This window comes from Onychostruthus taczanowskii, unplaced genomic scaffold (assembly GCF_017590055.1).
Source record: "Onychostruthus taczanowskii isolate IOZ18803 unplaced genomic scaffold, ASM1759005v1 scaffold40, whole genome shotgun sequence".
Classification (NCBI taxonomy): domain Eukaryota; kingdom Metazoa; phylum Chordata; class Aves; order Passeriformes; family Passeridae; genus Onychostruthus; species Onychostruthus taczanowskii.
In genome coordinates, this window is record NW_024501460.1 from 962,981 (window position 1) to 982,549 (window position 19,569).

Consider the following 19,569-nt stretch of genomic DNA (forward strand, 5'->3'; position numbering starts at 1 on the left):
CTGTGGTCTGTTCTGGTGTCTTGATGTCCCCATGGTGGCAGTAGCATCATGGACTGATCTTCATGCAAAGTGTGTTCTCACACATTTCTCAGATGCTGCTGATGTCAGGGCTGATCTAGCTGTCACTGGGAAAGCACATGGCCCAACAAAAAGGATTTGAAATCTGGAGAAAACCATGAAAGCAGGATCTCCTCTGTCTCTAAATGTGTTACATTGAAGAGATGTTCTGTATGTGAACCTTTCAAGGGATAAAGGTGTAACTGCTGGATTATGCTGCAGACCTGGGAGTTTGTCAGTTTCTGTCATGGGCATTTCATGACTCCTCTCCCATGAATCAGGAATCTGTAATCTTTTATAATAGTATACTGTCAGATCACTGAGAAAACTACATTGTCCTCAATCTTAGGTGAGTCTGTTTCTCTCTAAAACATTTATCTAGTCTTAAATGACAGTAAATTCCAAACAGAAGGTATTCAAGGATCCCCTAATTAAGTTCTGAGGCCACTCTTCATGCTGTGTGTCAAAACATATGACTCTTGGGATAGAACAGTCTTGCATGCAGACAGCTCAAATTTTCAGAAGGACTACTGTTCCTGTTTCTCAAATCCAAGAAGAATAAAAGTAAAGAAGTAATTTGCTTTATCTTGATGGACTTATACAGATGAGTACAGAGCTTAAGGCATCTTTGTGATGATAGCCTTGATGAAACAGGCATAGTAGGCAGGAATAACTCATAAGAAAGAAGTGAAACTCCTTTGTCTGTTGAAGCTATCCTTCAGCAAGGCTGCCAGCCTGAAGTGTCAGGCTAGTATTCATTAGCTCATTACAACTTTTAATAATGCAATAAAGCACCCAGCTGTGTTAGGAGAAGATGAATTTAATATCTGTAGGTCTGGTGCGGAGTAGCCCTGACAGTGTTGCCTTCAGTCACTGCTTCGGGGACAACAAAGTGGCCACTGGGCTCCGAACATCTCCTCTGTCTTGCCAAGCCCCTCCACCACCCAGAAATCTTTTTCTCCAAGGACAGATCCCTGTGCCACTCAAACCACTTCACTTACCTGGAGATTGTTCAGCTCACTCTCTAATCTCTCAGGTTTTACCTCTTGGAGATTAAACAGGGGAGAACTCAATTTGCATGCAGGGCAGAGGTCAGTGACCTAACCTTTTTATTCTGGAGGGACCCTCAGAGCCCATTAAAAGAGGGATGAAAATCTTGTTCTGCCAAGATACTCAGAAGTCTATACTGGCTGCTCACTTTTCACTTTTATAGGTACACCAGGAATTGCAGGTGAGTGCAATTGCAGCATACACCAGTTGCAAAGGATCTAATTCCCCTCTAATGCCCCAGTACTCAGTTCCATGCACTTTTGTGGTGCCCTTCCTCTTCACACAACCTTCCCAAGCATTTTCCTGTGCCTGTCTTGTGAGGGACTGTGTGCTTGAATCTTCTGTCTGTTCCAGCCATATTTTCTGACCCTAAAAGAGAAGAGTGGGTTCTGCCATGATCTGGGTTCAAATTTAAAATATTTTCATCCCTATAACTAGGGTGATACATCACACTTGGGGAGCTGTAGTGAAGCTGTCACTGTTAGCAACAAAGTATTTGAGACATGGCATACACGTAAAATTGCTGTTTGGACTTGATCCTTACTTGATCCAAGATTAAGTTCTTCTACTTCACCTCCCTATAACCCTGGGAGTTCTTAGCAAGGTCCTGACCTTTGTCAATATATATGTAGGGAGTTGGTCTTTGTACAGCTGGGCAACCAGCTCAATAAAACTCTTACTGTGGCTGCAGTTAGCCACAACAGATAAAGTCATGTCTTCTGCCTCTTGGCTTGAAGATCAACAAACACAAATCAAAGTCATCATCAGTAGAGTGAACAGTGAGGAGGTGTTCAGATCATAGCAAGTGCAGCCTTCTACAGACTCTTCAGTCAGGATAACCCTGTGTGACACACATGGAGTTAGTGCACATTAAAAGCAAGGTATGTAAGGCCAGCAGAACACTTCATGAAGTTGCTGGAGATCAGATGAATGGCAGGAAGACTGTACTGGTTCCCCAAAAATCTTTCCAGCTTGATTCTCTTGTTCCAAGTTTGGGAAAATGACTCTGTGTGTGTGTGTTTCTGGTGTGGGGGCAAATGGACTCCAGGATGAGGTCTCATTGCCTAAAGAGAAAGGGTAAGTCATGGTAAAGCTGGAGATGCTTTTGACTTGCCTGAGCATCAGCCCTCGGATAGGCTGCAGGCAGGAGCAGTAACCAGTTGTCACCATGTCGCCTCCCTGCATCCAGACAAACAGCAGTTCTCTGCATGCGCGGCTCTGAGACTCGAGACTCCTATGTTACTTCTTGTCATTCTGCTGAGGGAGCAGTGCTGGCAGAGAGCACAAGAGGACAGCTGCTTCCTTGGCTTCTAAGGAGAGGAGGATGTGCAACTTGGCAGATGCCCAGCAGTTTGAAACCTCTCCTGCCACTTTGGATGCTCTTAGTCAGGTCTTTTGTTGGAAGGGAGAGGAGGGATGTGGGGTTTGTTCAGTAAGCAAGGCAAGAAGGTCATAGGCAACTTCATGCACTAACAGTAGAGGGGATTTGTGATTTCTTTACTGTTACAAACAGCAAATGTTACTGAATGTGAAGATCCTTTTGTTGATGCACAGATAATAAATACAGTCTTTTGTGGTAAAGACAACAACATATATTGGTGCTCACAAGATGCAAACTTCTGCCCATAATGAGCTGTTTTGGTGCCATTAAACTGACCATCAATCTCTTGCTGGTTTCTTTTCTCTGACTCTGCAGAGGACTGAGTTTTCACATTTCTGTTTTGGGGATTTTGTGTCTTCGGATACTTGCTGAATACAATCAGAGTGTCTGAATAAACAACTTCCCTTCAATCCTCAGTGTTTTACCAAAAGAACTGTGTGTGAAACCCCGTGTTGAATTTCTTTCTTCTAATCAATGTGCTGGTCTGAATTGTCTGTTGCTGTGTAGCTGTGAACTGTTATTTACTCCACAGTAAATCTTTCTCTTTTCCTCTGACAAAACAACAGGTATTGCATTCCTGCTGCGGAGGAGAACAAACTTGATGATGTGGTACATACCCTGCTGCAAGCCAATGGCACTCCAGGGCTGGAAATGCTTGAAAGTAATGTAATGGTAGGTAAACACTGGGAGAGGTGTTCCCATTTGAGAACCCCAGGCTAATCAGGAGGCTGGTTGGTTGGGGATGTATTTTGGTTTTGTCTTACACTGCAGCAATGCAGAGGAGGCTACTTTCTGTTTGCAGTGTTTACCCACATGGTATTTTTCTAACAAGGCTGTTATTATGTATAAATATTAAAAAAAAAAGTAAGCGCAATAAATGTCCATTTTTAATACTGTCTATAATGTATTTAGCCTCACAAAGGGAGTGTGGTTTAATCAATTCATCTGCCATGACTGACATTTTATGATGGATAGGAGAAATCTAATACTTAAGTATTTTTGCCTCCTTTGTTTATCTTTTGAATAGCAATTTATTTTTAGCGCATTTAAGCACAAATTGGGGAGGCCATAATAAAAAACTCTCCCTCGGCTACCCACGTTAACATCTCACAGAAGTGCAGAAGCACAATGGATGTAATGCCAAGTCGGAAAAGATCAGATGGAAAGCTGAACAATCTGTATTGCTTTCTGTAGGAGCAGACAGTGTTCTGTCCTTGGGCACGTGGGAGTTTAAACTCTTGGTTTGAGGAGAGGCATTTCTGCAATTGTCACTCCAGACACTGAGGTTCGGCAGGTCGGAATGGGAGAGGGAATGTGACTGGCGCGGAGCTGTTCACAGAGCACAGCTTTGCTCCATGAGCAGTAGTGTGGCAGCACACAGCCAGGAAGAAAGTTCCTATTGATTGCTTTTCTCTCTTTTTCCCACCCCCTGTCATTCCAGATCTCCCCAGAGGTCTTGTGCAAGGAGGGGATCAGGGTGCACCGTACTGTACAGCAGAGCGGGCAGTTTGTTGTCTGTTTTCCTGGATCCTTTGTGTCCAAAGTATGTTGTGGCTATAGTGTTTCCGAATCGGTGCACTTTGCTACCACCCAGTGGACAAGTATGGGCTTTAAAACAGCCAAGGTAAGTTGAGAAAAGGAGTTAAAATGGATTCACGGCCCTGCCATCTAAAAGGACAGCAGACATTCCAGGATTGGTAGCATTATGAGAGTAGTGCTACTACGTCTGTTTTTCTGGACTACTAAATAAACAAAAAAAGGAAAAAGTTCTGCAAGGCATAAGACGATCCAGTGTTGTCAGAAAAGTGACTGAGTTGTTAACTGACAGTTAAAGACTTGTGTATATATAAAAAAATTCAGAAGATTGTTGTGCCTGCAGACCAGTTTGCAAGGAAGCTTTTCAAAAATCCCTTCAGAGCTAATGATTATACATTGTATTATGCTTACTAGTTTTTTTTCTAAGTGATGTTTTCTAGAGCCATTAGAATCTCAGGTGCAAATATCTGAATAACTGTGCTTGCTAGCTCTTATGGTAGGCAGAGTCAGTTAATACTCACAGCTGTATTGCTTGTTTTTCTCTGCCCCTTCATTCAGGAAAAGCTGTTGATCAGGGCAATTTCAATTTTAATCGACTTGAAAATCCTTAGGTTCACTGACCAGCCCATCCAATACTAGATGTAAATAAATAACCTTCCCAGTCCCTTCTCACACAACTGGCCGAGGCAGGTTGCCTGCAGAAACAGGTGATTGGTCCAGTCATCATGATTCTGGCTACATTTCTGTGTTCTTGGACAAAGCATATACGTCACTAACTGTGTTCCCAACCTTCTGAAATACACTCTGGGTTACAGATACTATTTTGGTAGTGTTTTATAGCTAAGCCACTAGTAAATTATCCTTTACAGCTTCAGACCAAGTTACTAAGTAATTAACTGTAATATGTCCACAGTTAGGGATTGCTTCTTTAGGGTAAATGGAAATCTTCCAGCCTGGTTATACTAACTGTATATTAACTTAGTCTGAAATAAAAGGTTATTTTATTATATATTTATTTTGGGGGAAGGTGGGAATTGTGTATATCTATAAGTAAGGCATAAGAATCCTGAGCTAACCTTTCCTGTCTGAACGTACATGATTATATTAACTCCATGTGCTGTATTTATCTCTCTATTGAACACTTGTTTGATATCGTGAAAATGCTACTCCTGTAAGAGACAGAAATCACTATGCAGCAATTAAACAGCTCTTGGTGCCTCAAATTTTGAAGAACAGTTTCTTTTGATTAATTTTTAAGAGCTTTGCACTGGGTAAATATAAGATGGCTGAAAATCCCGCAGATTACAGTCTATGATGACCTACCTTGGAAATTGAAGTCACAGCTCTCACAAACTTTACGAGAACCACAGATAACATGTTTATATCTAAATAACTTTCAAAACATCTATTGCGTTGTTCTTTTATTTCTCTTTTTTTTCCCCCTTCTCTTTCTGTCCTCAGACTGTCTTATGTTCTTAATTCTCTTTGATTTTGGAAATTATTCTTTGGTTCCTCCACTTTGACAAGGCCCTTTGCCATCTTTGCCACAATGCTGGCCAGGGTTGTGCTTTCCTGAGGTGGTGAGATGTTGTGTGTAAGGGGTGAGATTCCCCTTTTGGACTGTTAAATGAGCTCTCTGATAAACAACTGTACCTTCTATCTGTTTGTTCTCCACAGCAATACTGACAGTTTTTAGCATTTGATAAATTAACTTTGTTTTCATCCTGTGATACTGTAACCTGATTTTTTTTATAGTGACTCTCTTTATATTACTAAAATGCTGTTGTTTCATTTCTGTATTGAATGACTGCTCAATCTCTTTTAATACATGAAAAAATTAAATTCTGCATCTGAAATTGCATTGATTTCAGTCTTACAAGCACTCTGGAAAAATCGTTGGAATAAAAGAGTTTAGATAAACACCTGTGTAAGGGGACAGTCAGGTTTAAACTAGACCATATTTGGAACAAGGTTGCTGGTTTTAAAAAGCACTCTTAAGAGCTCTTGAAATTTTAAGGTAAGGATAAGAAGAAGGTTTAGAGTTGTGGTGGAACAGTGTGTGTTTGGAGTGGCAAAGGGATAACTCCATAGCTTCAAATAAGGCACTGGGCAAAGTCAGTGAAACTCATTTAGGAAACTGAAGTACAGAATGCTGGACTAAATGAAGGCACTCTGGGTTAGAGGTTTGGAAATAAGAGGGAATGTCTGGTTTTAAAGGAGGGTTTTGGTGCTCTTAAAGCCTACCAGAAATTGGGTGAGAAGAGACTCAGCTGGTACTGTAACACAAGAGGAAGAAGTGCATAGGAAAGATGGAGTTAGTCTTCCAGCTGGAGCAGCACTGCTGCACACACAGGGGAGGTTACAATCCATAAGCCAGGTTTAACTCTGTTACCAGTGACACAATCCCTGTGCACTGATCTCCCAAATAGGAAAGTTGTGGTATTAGCACAGTACTCCCTGGCCATCCATGGAAGAAGCTGGCAGGGGCTGGACAAGTATTTCCCTGCCTCCAGTTTTAGTTGGGGTGAGGAACATGCCTTTAAAACGCCACAGGTTTCCCACTCCTTGGCTCCTGTCACAGAGCTGTCCCACTCTGAGCACATGGGGCTCCTTCAGGTGAAACCAAAGGGAAAGTGTTCCTACAGAAGTGTACCTGATGTCCTCACTAGAAAAGAGCTGTGCTGTAGTGGAGAGCAGAGATGAAGAACCTTGGAAGAGCAGTGAAATGCTGAATAACCACTGCTGTGGAAGTAAATGTACAAAGAAATGAGGACGGGGCAACCACCATGGTGGCTTTTGGAGCAAGGTCATGGCCTCAAGCCCTTGAAGCTTTTGGAAGTAAGTAAGGACAAGAGTTGCAGCTGAGAGAGTCTGTGAGCATTTTTGGGAGAAAAGGCTCCTAAATAAATTGAGAGGTAAAATTCACACACCAAAAAAATAACTGATTTAAATAAAAGCAGAGGATGGGTCAGGTTTATCATGAAGGGAGGAGGTCTCTTTCTGCATTCCTCAGGAGTTTGTACTAGCACAGTTTAATGTATCCATAAATAACCAAGGAAGGGAAGTTAATAGCAAAGCTAATCCTTTATGCTGAGGATATTAACAGTAATGGCAGCAAAAATTAAAGCTATGAAGTGTTACAGAAAGATCTCATGATACTGAGTGATCCAAATGAGAAAATGGTAGATGAAGTTCAGTGTTGATAAATACTAAATTTAAATTTAAAAACATAATCCTAATGTGACAGATCCAGAGATGGGCTCTGAATGATGGGCTCTTGCTGCTGAGAAAAGAGGTGTTTGGTTTCCTATGGAGCTGTCAGTCAAGTGCTCTGGAGTGGCATTGAATGTTAAGAATTAGAAGGAGAGAATAGATTACAAAGCAGAAACTGCTCTGTCACTGTGTAGTCTTGGACGTTTGTGTAATTCAGAGCCCTTAATTACAGAAGGAATGTAGATGAACTAGAAAAAGCACAGAAGAGATCAGTGGTTAAAATTATTAATTAGCCTCTGCATTAAATACAAGAGTACTACTCAGCCTGGAAAATGAATGACCAAGAGATGTCTGAGAGCAAAAGAGATCACAAGTGCCAGGCTGATGACAATTATAATGTGAATGTTCACTGACTTCTGTGACAATGAAAAACGTGCCACTAAAAGAAATAATCAGGCAGCAGTACAAGTCTGTTGTAAAATAGTTACTTGTGTATTTCACTAATGTATGGAAGAGAAAAATGTACCTAGGTTCAGAAATTCAGATAAATGCAGGGATACAGCATGTTGTGCTAAACCCAGCTCGGGCTCAGGGTGTCTCTGGACTGTCACCCAGCTGGAGCTGACCTTGCTTTTTGTCCAGCCACCCACTGTGGCCTTGTATTCTGGCTGTGTGTGTTGCCTATGCAGAATTTTTCCCTGGAGTCTGTTCTTCTGTACTAAGCAATCCTAACATGGAAGAATCTTCCCATACCACTTCTAACAGTGCAGCTGTTCCAACCCCACACAGGGTCTAGCAGAGCAAATAGCTTCTGAAGAATACTTTTCTTACCTCTGAACCTCTTTTGAACCCTTTTTGGTCAGCAAAGGCTGCTATTCCATTTTATGTGATAGTTACCACTTGAATGCTCGCAATGGGTGCTATTAAAAATGATTAATTTTATGATACATTGGTTGTGAAAAAAGAAATACCCAGAGCATGTAATTAGGGTTACAGAACAGGGTAAAATATAGGGTAAAAACAAAAATTAAGGTAAAAAATAAAATCTTTGGGGTTGTGTGTGCTAGTAGGTTTTTGGCAGGTTTAAGCACTAACCAGAAATGTCACCCTCACATTACAGTCCAGTGTTAGCTCATTTGAACTCTCTTGATTCTACATAAGCCAAAACAGACCTCTGTAGGTACTGGGAAAATGCTGCACTTTTCCCACCTGCACATTAAATCAAGGAATTGGCCTACCTCAAGATGATCAAAAGGGTTTCAGGTACCAAAATAATTCAGTTTGTATTGAGTGAAAAACAAAACTTTAAAAGCTTTCACAGAGAGGAACCAGTAACAGGCAGAACTGAACTCCCCTCTTTGCCTGTTGTCTCTTTTCCCTGGCATCTGCCTGTTTGCTAGGTTTTTTATGTTTTTAAAGATGTGAAATAACACCTGTCCTGGGTTTCAAGTAGGGCATATGTATAGATCTTACACTATTTGTATTCTGAGCCATCCAGTATTACTGAGCTTGAGTGATGGTGTTGCTCCTCTTGCCCTCCACTGGAAAAATTTTTAGGGAAGAGAATTTTGAGGTGCTTGGAACATAAACACTTTGTTTAACTGAGACTATTAAAAGATTTTACTTCTGGTTGTTTTAAAAGGCTACTTTTTGCTTCAGTTTATTAGTATCAATAATTTAATTAACTTTGACTTAATTCTTGGTAACATTTTATTGTCAGATTTTCCTGGGAACTAATGTGGCAATTTCCTCCTGTCCCAGGAAATGAAGCGGCGCCGTATAGCCAAACCATTTTCAATGGAAAAGTTGCTTTATCAGATTGCAACAGCAGAAGCAAAAAAAGAAAATGGACCGACTCTGAGTACAATATCATCGCTCCTGGGAGAGCTCAGGTAATGAACTGGGGGCCTGCTTACCTCTTTTGTTTTCCTCGACAGACTCCAGAGGTGGATGGCGTGACGTAAGTAAGCCTTTCAAACACACCTTGCCCCTACTTATCCAAACGAAAGCCTAGCAGATGTACCTGAAGACAGGCACACATGGAAGAAGCAGCTTCCTTGGTTGCAGCTGATGTGACAGTGCCCATGGTTAGGATGTCTTAACTCTAAGAATTCCCTACTTTAGGCACCTTAAAAAAATTGAAACTGCAGTTTGCACTGGCTTTTTATTAATTCTTGGTGCTGACAGTTGAGATTTCCTGATGCATTATGTGAACTATGTGATGCCAAGTGGTTAAACACCTTCCTTGAGTTTTTCAACCTCTTGGCATCAGTAGTCACTGTCAATCCATGTCTGTAGTGGGTTTTGCACCAGGAACTCTTGTCTTCAGTATCAAGGCAGTTATACTACAGGTACAAAAGGTCCTTTGTATACACAGAGTTGGTTTTAAATAGTAAGAGAGCAGTTGTGCATGCATGGTAACGCATCTGGCATTAGAACTCCAGCGTTTTAAAGAGTAAAAGCTTCACACTCCTTTTTCTGTCTAGCATTAAGGACACTTGTTCAGGGTTTCTCTTAAGATAGGTGAGAAAATATGATGTTGCCTGGCTTCCTGTGTAATGATCTTCTCTTTTGTTCCCTACCATGTAGTTGCTACCTATCTTTCAAGTTTGTGACAACTGATACTCGAGATGTCAAGAAAGTTTTGATGAATGGAGTCTACAAACTGTATTTAACTAACTAGCATGCTCATTTGGAAAATTTCCAGTGACATATTGAAGGGGAAAACAGCCCATGTGTTGTTTAGTGTTCAGAAAGAAATGCAAAGAGGTGTGCTGACTGCTTTACCTGCAGGTGGCTCCCCTGTGGGAATAACCACTTTCAAGTGCCTTTTTTTTCCCCTTGAAGAGGAAGTCTGCAAGTACAAAAGGCGAAACAAATGTTGGTGTTTGCTCTTAGACCATCACATCGACCTTTATCAGAGTGGTTCTCAAACTTGTTCTTATACATAGGTTGGAATTCACTGGAGGATATGGATCCTTCCTGTGGCTGGTTATAGGAAACAAAAGCCCAGACAAAACAATCTAAAAAAAAAAAGGCAAAAAAGAAAAAAAAAGCCATCTGAAGTGGAACAGTGTACCATATTTTTTATACTTTGTTTTGTTTTGCTTGTTTGTTGTGTCTCTTGCTGCCTCTTCTCCTGATATGCCTTGGTTGCTCAGTTTGCCCGTGCCATTTGCTTAGCTTGGCTCTCCACTCATCTTCAGCTGTGTCTGGTGGTGCACTTTTTTATCCTCCCCTTCCATCTGCTCAGCTCACTCCACACTTTCTGTCTTCCACTCAGCTCCAACCCAACCTGCTCTCCTAAAGCTGTAGAGTTCAGCACAGGAGGTATGGTCCGCCTTAGAGATGCCGTGGGTGAAGGGCAGCCGGAGGGCTTGGTGGTTGTCCTTTATTGACATCTCCTTCTTTTTCCCTGGGTGTACAGCAAGATCTTCGTCTTTTGGCATAGTCACTTGCCCTGCTCCCCCTTTCCTGCCTGAAGCACCTTATGGCAGCAGGTCCTTGGTTCATCTCTGCCTCCTGATGAAGGCTTGGCTGTTACTCCTGACAGCCATGGCTCCTCTTCCTCAAGGTGGCTTTTGGCAACTTCAGGAATGACAGTCATGTTAACCACAGCTCCCGACTCTCCACATGGCTCGAGCAACCATCGACCTCCAGGAAGTCCTCGGCAGTCCCCAGTTCTCTGTGGAGCAGTTTGAGAACCATTGGCTTGATACAGTGGTCGCTGTTAAAATCCGGAGATAGCTTTTGCAATTAGGCAGCGAGCGTTTCCCGGGCGCTGGCTGTGTCCGCCGTGCTTAGGGAATGGCACCAACCTCCGACAACACTCAGGGCTTTGCTGTGTGGAGCTCAGGTTTCAGTGATGAGCGGGGTGAAGGGGTGACTGTGTGTGGCTCTGTGGTGGCTGGAGGCAGTGCCAGTGTCTGATTGTGCCCCCATTCGCAGGGACACGGAGCTGAGGCAGCGGCGGCAGCTGTACGAGGCCGGTCTCCACTCCTCGGCACGCTACGGCAGCCACGACAGCAGCAGCACCGGCGTGGATGGCAAGAAAAAGCCTCGAAAGTGGTTGCAGTTAGAAACGTCAGAGAGGAGGTGTCAGATCTGTCAGCACCTGTGCTATCTTTCCATGGTGGGTACAATCCTTTGCCACTCCTGGGGTACTGTCCCCCTACCCTAGCATTCCAGGGATCTATAGGCTATAGATACAGGATCTATTTGAGAGACAGCACATGGCCACGGAGCCATGTCCTGCATTCCATGCAAGACACAGAGGTGTTGATGTGGCATTTACTGCCTTGGCCATTGGTGACAGAAGACAACGGGGTCAGCTGGCTTCCCACCCTGCCAGAAGGGATGAACCAGTGCCCTCAGACACCTAAGAGATGTTTGCACTGCACTGGAGGGCTAACAAAGGCACCTGCAGGTTGTCAGCAGCAGTAAGCTGTGACAGAGCAGGTCTCAGCTCACACACATGCCATGAGCCTCAGGCACGCAGCCACAGCCCGTGCCAAGACAATGTCCCTGCAAACCAAACTGCAGGGGAGATGTATCCCATCCATCAATCTGTTTGCCACCCTGTCCAAAAATAGCCCATAAACATTCTGTCTTTTAAGAGGGAAATGCCTACTGGCTTTTGAAGGTGTGCTGACCACTGCGGTGGCACTTCCAGGCTTAGAGCTGTATGCAGAACACCTACAAACACAGCAATTCCATTAAAAAAACCAGAAGCCCCTTCCACAACCTTCTATACCATTTTAATCCAAGAACAGGTATTCAAATAAACATAATGCAGTGCATGTGAGTCTATATTCAGTCCTTTAAGTTTGGGAGTTCTTTGTCATCTTTTGGGGATTTTTTTGGTTATAGATGTTTGGTTTTTAATGGAAATGAAATGTAACTGCATATAATCAGATGCAGCTGTTTCCCTCCCTAGGATAAAATATGCTGAGTTTATACATGTCTTTAGACCACTTTTTAAGTAGCATTAGTTTGAAGTAACTTTAAAAGGAGTTTATTTGAAAAAAAACCCCAAAAATACTACCCAGAACCTCTTAATGGACCTTCTGGTCCATTTGCTCTGGAGTAAGTTTAATCATGGGAAGGATTTTTGTCTGTCACTCTTTAACAGTAGCTGTGGATAAAAAAATCCCAACTTGGTTGTTAAATTGCAAGCTGAGTGTGCAGGCCTGGCAGGCAGCCAGCTGAGCAAATGTCACCTCTGCTGAACAAGACAGTAGTTGAGGAATCCTGTGGCTAAGCTCATTACATCCTTGTTCAAGGCAGCATTTTAAGTAATGGGAAACTACTCCTTTCAGGAGATCTTTAGGACTGCATAGGAGATGCTAATAAATGCATGTACTGTTTGGATTTAGCCTTCATTACTATTGGTGGAGGGATTTTAAAATTATAGATATATTTGCCAACATTAGCACTCTAAAAGAGATTTTTTTCTTACTAGTTATTGCACATCCTGAATGATTTCACATTGTGCTTCACACTTTGTAGTAACATCCAGGTGTAGTAATTCAGGCCATAATTGAATACTGTGTGGAGAACACAGGTAGTTTGGAGTTTAACTGCACTTCTTCCCCCATCTCTGCTCTTTCACGTAGGTTGTACAGGAGAATGAAAATGTTGTCTTCTGCTTGGAGTGTGCCCTGCGGCACGTGGAGAAGCAAAAGTCATGCCGGGGGCTGAAGATGATGTACCGCTACGATGAGGTGAGCGTGACACCGCCCCGGGGCCAGGGGCTGGGTACCCCTTTTGGGAGGACTTCACTCTGCCTTTGTCCTACTGAGGCCTCAGGAAAATGGTCTTGGGTTTGGGGGTTTGTCTTGGTTTTTGGTTTTGATGTGGGAAGAAGATGCTTTATTATGATTTAAGTAAAAAAATAATAAAGGGAACATGATGACACAGATGAAACCTGAAGCATAAATTCCATGAATATGTGCCCACAGAACATAAGAAGCCACTTGATGCTTTGGGATGAAACATGAGGCTTTGCTTTCACTGGTTATGCTATGGTTAATTCTGTACTTTGGAATACCTTTCCTCTGTTGGTAACTGGAAGTTCTGTGGACTTACTCCAGTCCAGCATGATCCCCTTTAGGGCAAACTTGCAGAGCACGTGCAGATGAGAGGTGCAGTAACGGTGCCAAGCAAATGCGATGATGAATAATCCCAGAACTCAAGATGGGGACTTAGTCCTGTGCCTGGGTTCTGGGCTGAGGCTCCATGTCTTTAGCTGTGAGGGGACTTGGCCCCAAAGGTGAAGAGCAGAGCGGTGGGAGCAATGACACTTCAGCTGCTGTCGGTACAAGCGGCTTTTTAAGGTGGAGCTTCCCAGCATTTCTGAGCGCTCCATTGCACTCCTGTTTAAGTGACTCTGAAGGAAGAGGAGATGCTAATTTGTGTTTTGTTTTTCCCACTTCCTGAACAGGAACAAATAATCAGTCTTGTCAATCAAATCTGTGGAAAAGTATCTGGTAAAAATGGCAGCATTGAGAACTGTATCAGCAAGCCTACACCAAAAAGAGGACCTCGTAAGAGAGCAACAGTGGACGTGCCATCATCTAGGCTTTCATCCTCCAGTTCATCCAAAAGTGCTTCAAGTTAATCCTGAAGATGCCAACACTCTCATTTTGTCAATTTATATATATTTTTTGTAATTATTATACCATAGTTTGGAGTACTTGCTGTAGAATACAAGCTGTCTTTGCACTAGCTCTAAAGAAGATTTTCTTCTGGTTTTAGAGAACTAATTTTGTTTTAGCATTAAACTGTTGAAATTTTTTTTTTTTTTGTACTTAGACTAGATAGATACAGCAGTCTGATTTTTTTAAACTGCCGTATGTTCACTGTTTTAAAACCGGCAAGGGGCTGATAAAATACAAATTTGTATTGTCCCTATGGCTGAAAAAATAAAAAGCCTTTTAGTAACTGTGAAAAAAAGGCTTTTAACCCATTTTTTGAATAGGTTAAAGTTTGATGTGTTTTATAATTTGTTCTCCGGTCATGTGAGCAGATTTTTCTAGAGAGAAAAGGGATAGGAGACAAAAACTTGAAAGAAATTGCTTTACTTTGGCTGTCTTTTATTCTGTCACAGCAAGATGAGTTTTGTAATTTTTTAAATTGGAGAATACACACTTTCTTTGGGAGGTTATGGCAGCTGAAGATGGACTTTGTTTCCTAACTGTAGGCAAAAGGAGGAGATTTGGAGTATGTTCTCTTTTACCAGCACATCACTATGCATCTGTTTTGAGGGGAAAAAAATAAAAAAAAAATAAAATGAAAAAAAAAAATTAAAAATTTAGAAAAAAAATAAAAAAAGGAGGAAAAAAGACTGCCTGCCTTGAGGAGTTATGTGAGGGAAAACTGTGCCTGATTTCATTAGGAAATCCATTCTGTTATTTTTTGGTGCTGTTGGCTACTTTATCAAAAACCCTTCAATAGCATCCTTTAAAAAATAAAAAAAGATTAAAAAAGAAAAAAAAGTGATTGAAGCCATAAGTGCTTCTTTTGTCATAGACGTGCAATCTTTCTAACATTCCATTTCCATTCCACTGCTGTTTTTCACATCTTTACACAGTCAAGCATTAATTTTGTTTTGAATTTGTTTCATTATATGATCACATTTAGAGCCACTAGCAAGTCTGCATATTTCTTTTGAATGTGAAAATGCATTTGCTTTCATCTTGTCTATTTTTTTCTTCATGTTGTAACAAAAAAAAAAAATCACACCTTTTGTACATATGCCTGTAAATTTTTTTAAATACTTGAGCCTTTTCTTGGGGTGGGGGGAGGGATGGCAGAGAGACAAGATGAAGAAAAGCCTTACGTTTCACTTTCTTCATCGGTTGGATTGGATGCTTACAGGGTTTTTCTTGTAACATTTATAAGTGCTGCTTACATCACTGAACAACAACAAAAAATAATAATGGAGTAGCTGTTGCCCTTTTCTGGTTGTGTGTACAGTATGTGTGGAATAAAAAAGGGAAAATGTTTTCACAAACTGTTTTGTTTCGTAATTGAATTCAACAATACCGTAGCTACCCATATTGCACTGAGCTTGCCAGTGGTGACTGTCAGGAAAGTCCTATAATACAATTTGTTGATTGTTGTTGCAGAAGACTGAACTGTTTTGGAATATTTAACAATAACATAAACAGAGTCAAGTGTTTTCAAATGTGGTTGTCTGGTTTTTATGGCCTTGCTGTGTACTTTTCCCTCTTGACAGTAAACTTCTGACTATGGCTTACAGTTTGACATTTAATTTATTAGCGCTGCTCTGCTCTCTTTCCTTGTAAGGAAAGACTTCATGTTGTTTATTGCCAGTTTTTTGTTTACTTTCCAGGTTTGTACTACGAGGTTTAATAAAAAAAACAAAACTTTTTTGGACATTTTGTCTGTCTTCTGGAAAGCGAGAGAGTAAAGGAAGCTCCTTCAAGATCAATTTCTTTTTAACAGCTGCCTTGTTGAATAGTAAATCTCTAATTGTAGGTAGGGAGCTTCCAGCCTTCATTTCCCAGACAGGGATCAGGAAACACTTTGTCAGCTAACAGGAGAAACCTGAAGGAAACTGGCTACTGCCCAGCTGGCAAGGAGCAAGGAGATACCCCTCTTCCCAGCCATTGGCTTTGTCAGGGCAGGTCTGTGGAAGGGATCTACATCACAGCTCATCCTTTTACTTACACTGTTTCTGATTACATTCCTTCCCTCTGTGCAGGAAGAGCAGGAGCCAGGAGCCTTCTCAAAGGAGAGCAGATCCCTGAAAACAGAGCATGAGACTTGACAAGCAACAGGCATTAGACATGGTCAGACCTCAAGTTCAGAGAGAAAAACGACTGCAGAAAAAATGGGAATGAGATGATGCCTATAGGTCCTGAGGTTTCTAAAATACACAAACTTAATTAACAATTAACTCAGGTTTATATCCCTAGTGTAGTCAAACAGATGTTACCATGGAAAAGCACATTACATTGGTGCTCCTAATAATTTTTCTTCCTGAGTTAGGTTCCTCTGTTCACTTGTCATGGATAAAATACCTGGATAATCAAGTAAAAGACATGGTTGGAATAGAAATTCTTTATTTTATCTTGAAAGAGGAGTAAGTACACAATGCTAAGATACCTGCTCCACAAGGAGTGCAACATTTCCATATGCATCTCTCCTCCTTCTCGGGTTCTTATTTTTTCCTTAACACCTATAACTAAGTTGGTCCTGAATAAGAAGTGTGAGAACAGTAGACACTGCTGCATTAGTAGACAAAGGCAGGAGGCAGACAGTAGGTAGTAAAGAGTAGAAAATAACTTTTCATTTTGGTTTGGATCCTAAATCTTCATTTGCAGCAGCTGAAAACATGCAAGGAACAATTTGGGTTCAGTATTACACATCAACTCTTAAGTACTTTCAATCAGCCATTTAAAGGTTAGTGGTCAAAGTAACTTCTACCTTTCCCCTTAAATTCTCTTATACATAGTATATACAACAGCTTTACTGCTCCCCTGAGCCCCAAGACTACTGTTAAAGTGTGTGTGCTTTAGGCATAATTTTTTTCTTTAAAAACCAACCTCCACATGACTGGCAATTTTGTAAAAAGGCAGTATTACTAAGTAAAAAGATCTGGCTGTTAACGCTTGGTTAGCAAATTGTTACACAGGCAAGCTCTTCATTCACTTGTTCATTCATTCAGAAGACATTCTTAAAGGATATGGTTTTAAGATTCAATTAGTTTGAGAGTCACTTTCATCACTGCCATCTGAAGCACCCTTTCTCTCAGTTACAGCAGCAAGGGCAGTGTCCACTTGAACCTCCTCTTCATCCGACTGAACAACGGGGGACTCTCCTTCGCTCGCGTCCTGGCTGGCGGAGTCGGTGCAAGTCGAGGACAGGGAACAGAGTTTCTGCCGTAACTCCGACTGGCTCGGCACCTGGAGACTGATCTCGTTCACGTAGGTGTTGGAGTCAGGCCCTGAGAGTTGGGAAGCGACAGCAACAACAACCGTCAAGCTCTGGCTCAGCAAGGGCATTGAGAAGTCAATGCATCAACACCAGCTCAGCGCTGGTTAAGGAGTCACTTTCAGGCTGTTTCACTTCTTTCTCAAGACACCAAGTACCCCCCAATAAACTCAGTGTAACTACACAAATTGGAAATTTAAAACCAAACAAACAACTAGGAAGCAGACAATAAGAGTCATCACCAGTTTTGACTAAAAATGAAAATGCAAAAGCAAATCAAATTTAGTTCAGCATGAAAGCAATCCTTTGGTAGAGCTATACCCCAGCTCAAGTGCACAGGAGTGGGATTTTAAGACTCTGTTTCTTCCATATCCTGTGTAAAAAAGACTTGGAACACAGTGCAACAGTGTTTGCTTGCAGTTTGAGAGTTCAAGTTTCAAAATTAGATCCTCTTCCCTGGACAGTTCTGGACAGCAAAAAAGTTAAAATGAGGAAACACTTTCTAAACACTTTCTTCTATGTGATTGCCAAAGAAAGCCCTTTTTTCCTTCTCTCCTATACCTAACAAGTGTTTCTCCATAGTCAGAGCACCCATCTCCAGCTGATGAGTAACTTTAGTGAGAAAATTCTCTTAAGAATTTTATTAGCAATTTTTCAGAAGGGTCAGATGGATATGAGCTACACCTGACCTCTGCTCAGACTTCGCAGAGCAGCTCAAACCACACTGTCTATGCCTGCTCCTCAAGTACCTGAGTTACATTTTAACACTAGAAATTTTAGAGAACCTGCCTTGTGTGGTGTATACCAGCATGCATTAGATCAATTTAGACAACACACAGAGAAGGAGTTTTCAGGAGTGACAGAGCTAACTCAATTTTGCAGTTTAACTTACTGTCATGAAATGCTGAGAAACCAGTGTCCATAAGCTGGCAATGTTTATATAGCAAGGCAAATTTAAAAACATTTTCATGTCTTGAGCTGATTCTCATTTTTACCAGTTATTTTAATAACTTACCTTTATTTTGTGGTGTTCAGGCCAATTGTCAAACAAACCTTGCCCTGACAACCCAGTTCTCCACTGACAGCAAAATAGTTACCTTTAAGCCAATCTCATTTTTCTAAGAATGGAGACTATTGCATATTTGGTTTGATACTGGGGTGCTAGGTTCTTAAAACAAGCACAAAAACCCCTTAATCAGAGGGAAATAAAATGTCTGGAACCACAAAAGCAAGATTCACGGGACTTACAGTGCAGTAAGTTTGCAGTGGTAGAACATTATTGCAGCACAGGTACATTATATTGCAGTGTATGTCCACGTATGGACACTGTACTGTAATATTTATATGTGCTGTAATATTTAGATTGCAGCATAAAATAAAGAATGCAATTTTTTCAAAAGCTAATGCATTTATCTACTGTTAAAAAAGTAGTTTCTGCCCTTCCTTAGATAATCCAGCTGAGACTGTTTGCTGTTAAGACATGAAGCTTCTTGGTCCAACATCTGCCAAACAGCCAGCAAGGGGAAAACAGTTCTAGATTCTGCAATTACTGGCAAGCTCAAATGATGATCAGCTTTAATAACGCAGAAGGGGATGCCTATCCAAAACCACCAAACTCAATTCAGTTTTTGCAATGAAACGCAAAAACCTAAGTCTTTAGTACAAGTGTGCCTTGACCATTTACCACAAGTTTTCATGTTCACAGCAGGTGTGAATCACCTTTACATATGGAGTACTGTAAGCACTTCCATAATGATATTTCAATCTGTATTTTCAGAAGAAATCAAAAGGATCTTTAAAGGAGCTTCATCTCCTCTCCCACAAGAAAAATAATTTTGGCTCTTTTGAGGAAAGGCATTTTAGCACTTAAGTTTTTAACTAGGAAAACATTTCCATGGTGGGGAAAAGATCCAGTATTGAGGCACTAATTCTCAGTGTATATGTAAACTGCTGGGTTGAACCTTGTCTCTCAGTATCTCTCACCAATGGTCTTGCATTACATAACTGGTCCAAGTTTGACAAGCAACATTCTGGACAAACTCTAAGCAATCAGTATTAAAAATAAAAGCCTAATTACTTCAAGCTTTCTGTTGATGTTTGTCAAAATGTCCTCTATTAACTCTATATTGGGAAAAATTCCCCTCAAGCCAGTATGTAAAACATCACCTATTCAGACTTTGATGAATACAATAGGGAGCTGCAGTAAGAAAAATGAGATTATCTGGAAATACCACACAGTTTTGCAGCAACTCCCTTGTACAGCAACTAAATGTTAGTATTTCGAGAAGCACTAATGAAGAACAGTCAATCTGCATGAAGTGTGATGTTTTATGAGATAGCATCACCCATTACAAAAGAGAGCAGTTCTGGTG

General features: G+C 41.3%; 2 protein-coding genes across 8 annotated transcripts in view; one reads left to right on the forward strand and one right to left on the reverse strand.

The window, feature by feature from the left end:
* The window catches only part of JARID2 (jumonji and AT-rich interaction domain containing 2), a 215,706-nt gene extending 200,136 nt beyond the window's left edge, over window positions 1-15,570 (forward strand). For all 7 annotated transcript variants that reach the window (XM_041413111.1, XM_041413113.1, XM_041413112.1 and 4 more), the window contains 6 exons: window positions 3,055-3,160; window positions 3,930-4,112; window positions 8,999-9,129; window positions 11,186-11,369; window positions 12,853-12,960; window positions 13,680-15,570. In XM_041413111.1, the coding sequence (XP_041269045.1) occupies window positions 3,055-3,160; window positions 3,930-4,112; window positions 8,999-9,129; window positions 11,186-11,369; window positions 12,853-12,960; window positions 13,680-13,856 (889 nt within the window). In that variant the 3' untranslated portion in view covers window positions 13,857-15,570. The remainder of the gene's footprint in view (window positions 1-3,054; window positions 3,161-3,929; window positions 4,113-8,998; window positions 9,130-11,185; window positions 11,370-12,852; window positions 12,961-13,679) is intronic.
* A 739-nt stretch (window positions 15,571-16,309) lies between these two features.
* Window positions 16,310-19,569, reverse strand: part of DTNBP1 (dystrobrevin binding protein 1) — a 63,775-nt gene continuing 60,515 nt past the window's right edge. Inside the window, exon 10 of the mRNA XM_041413118.1 lies at window positions 16,310-17,210. Within this exon, the coding sequence (XP_041269052.1) occupies window positions 16,963-17,210 (248 nt within the window). The 3' untranslated portion in view covers window positions 16,310-16,962. The remainder of the gene's footprint in view (window positions 17,211-19,569) is intronic.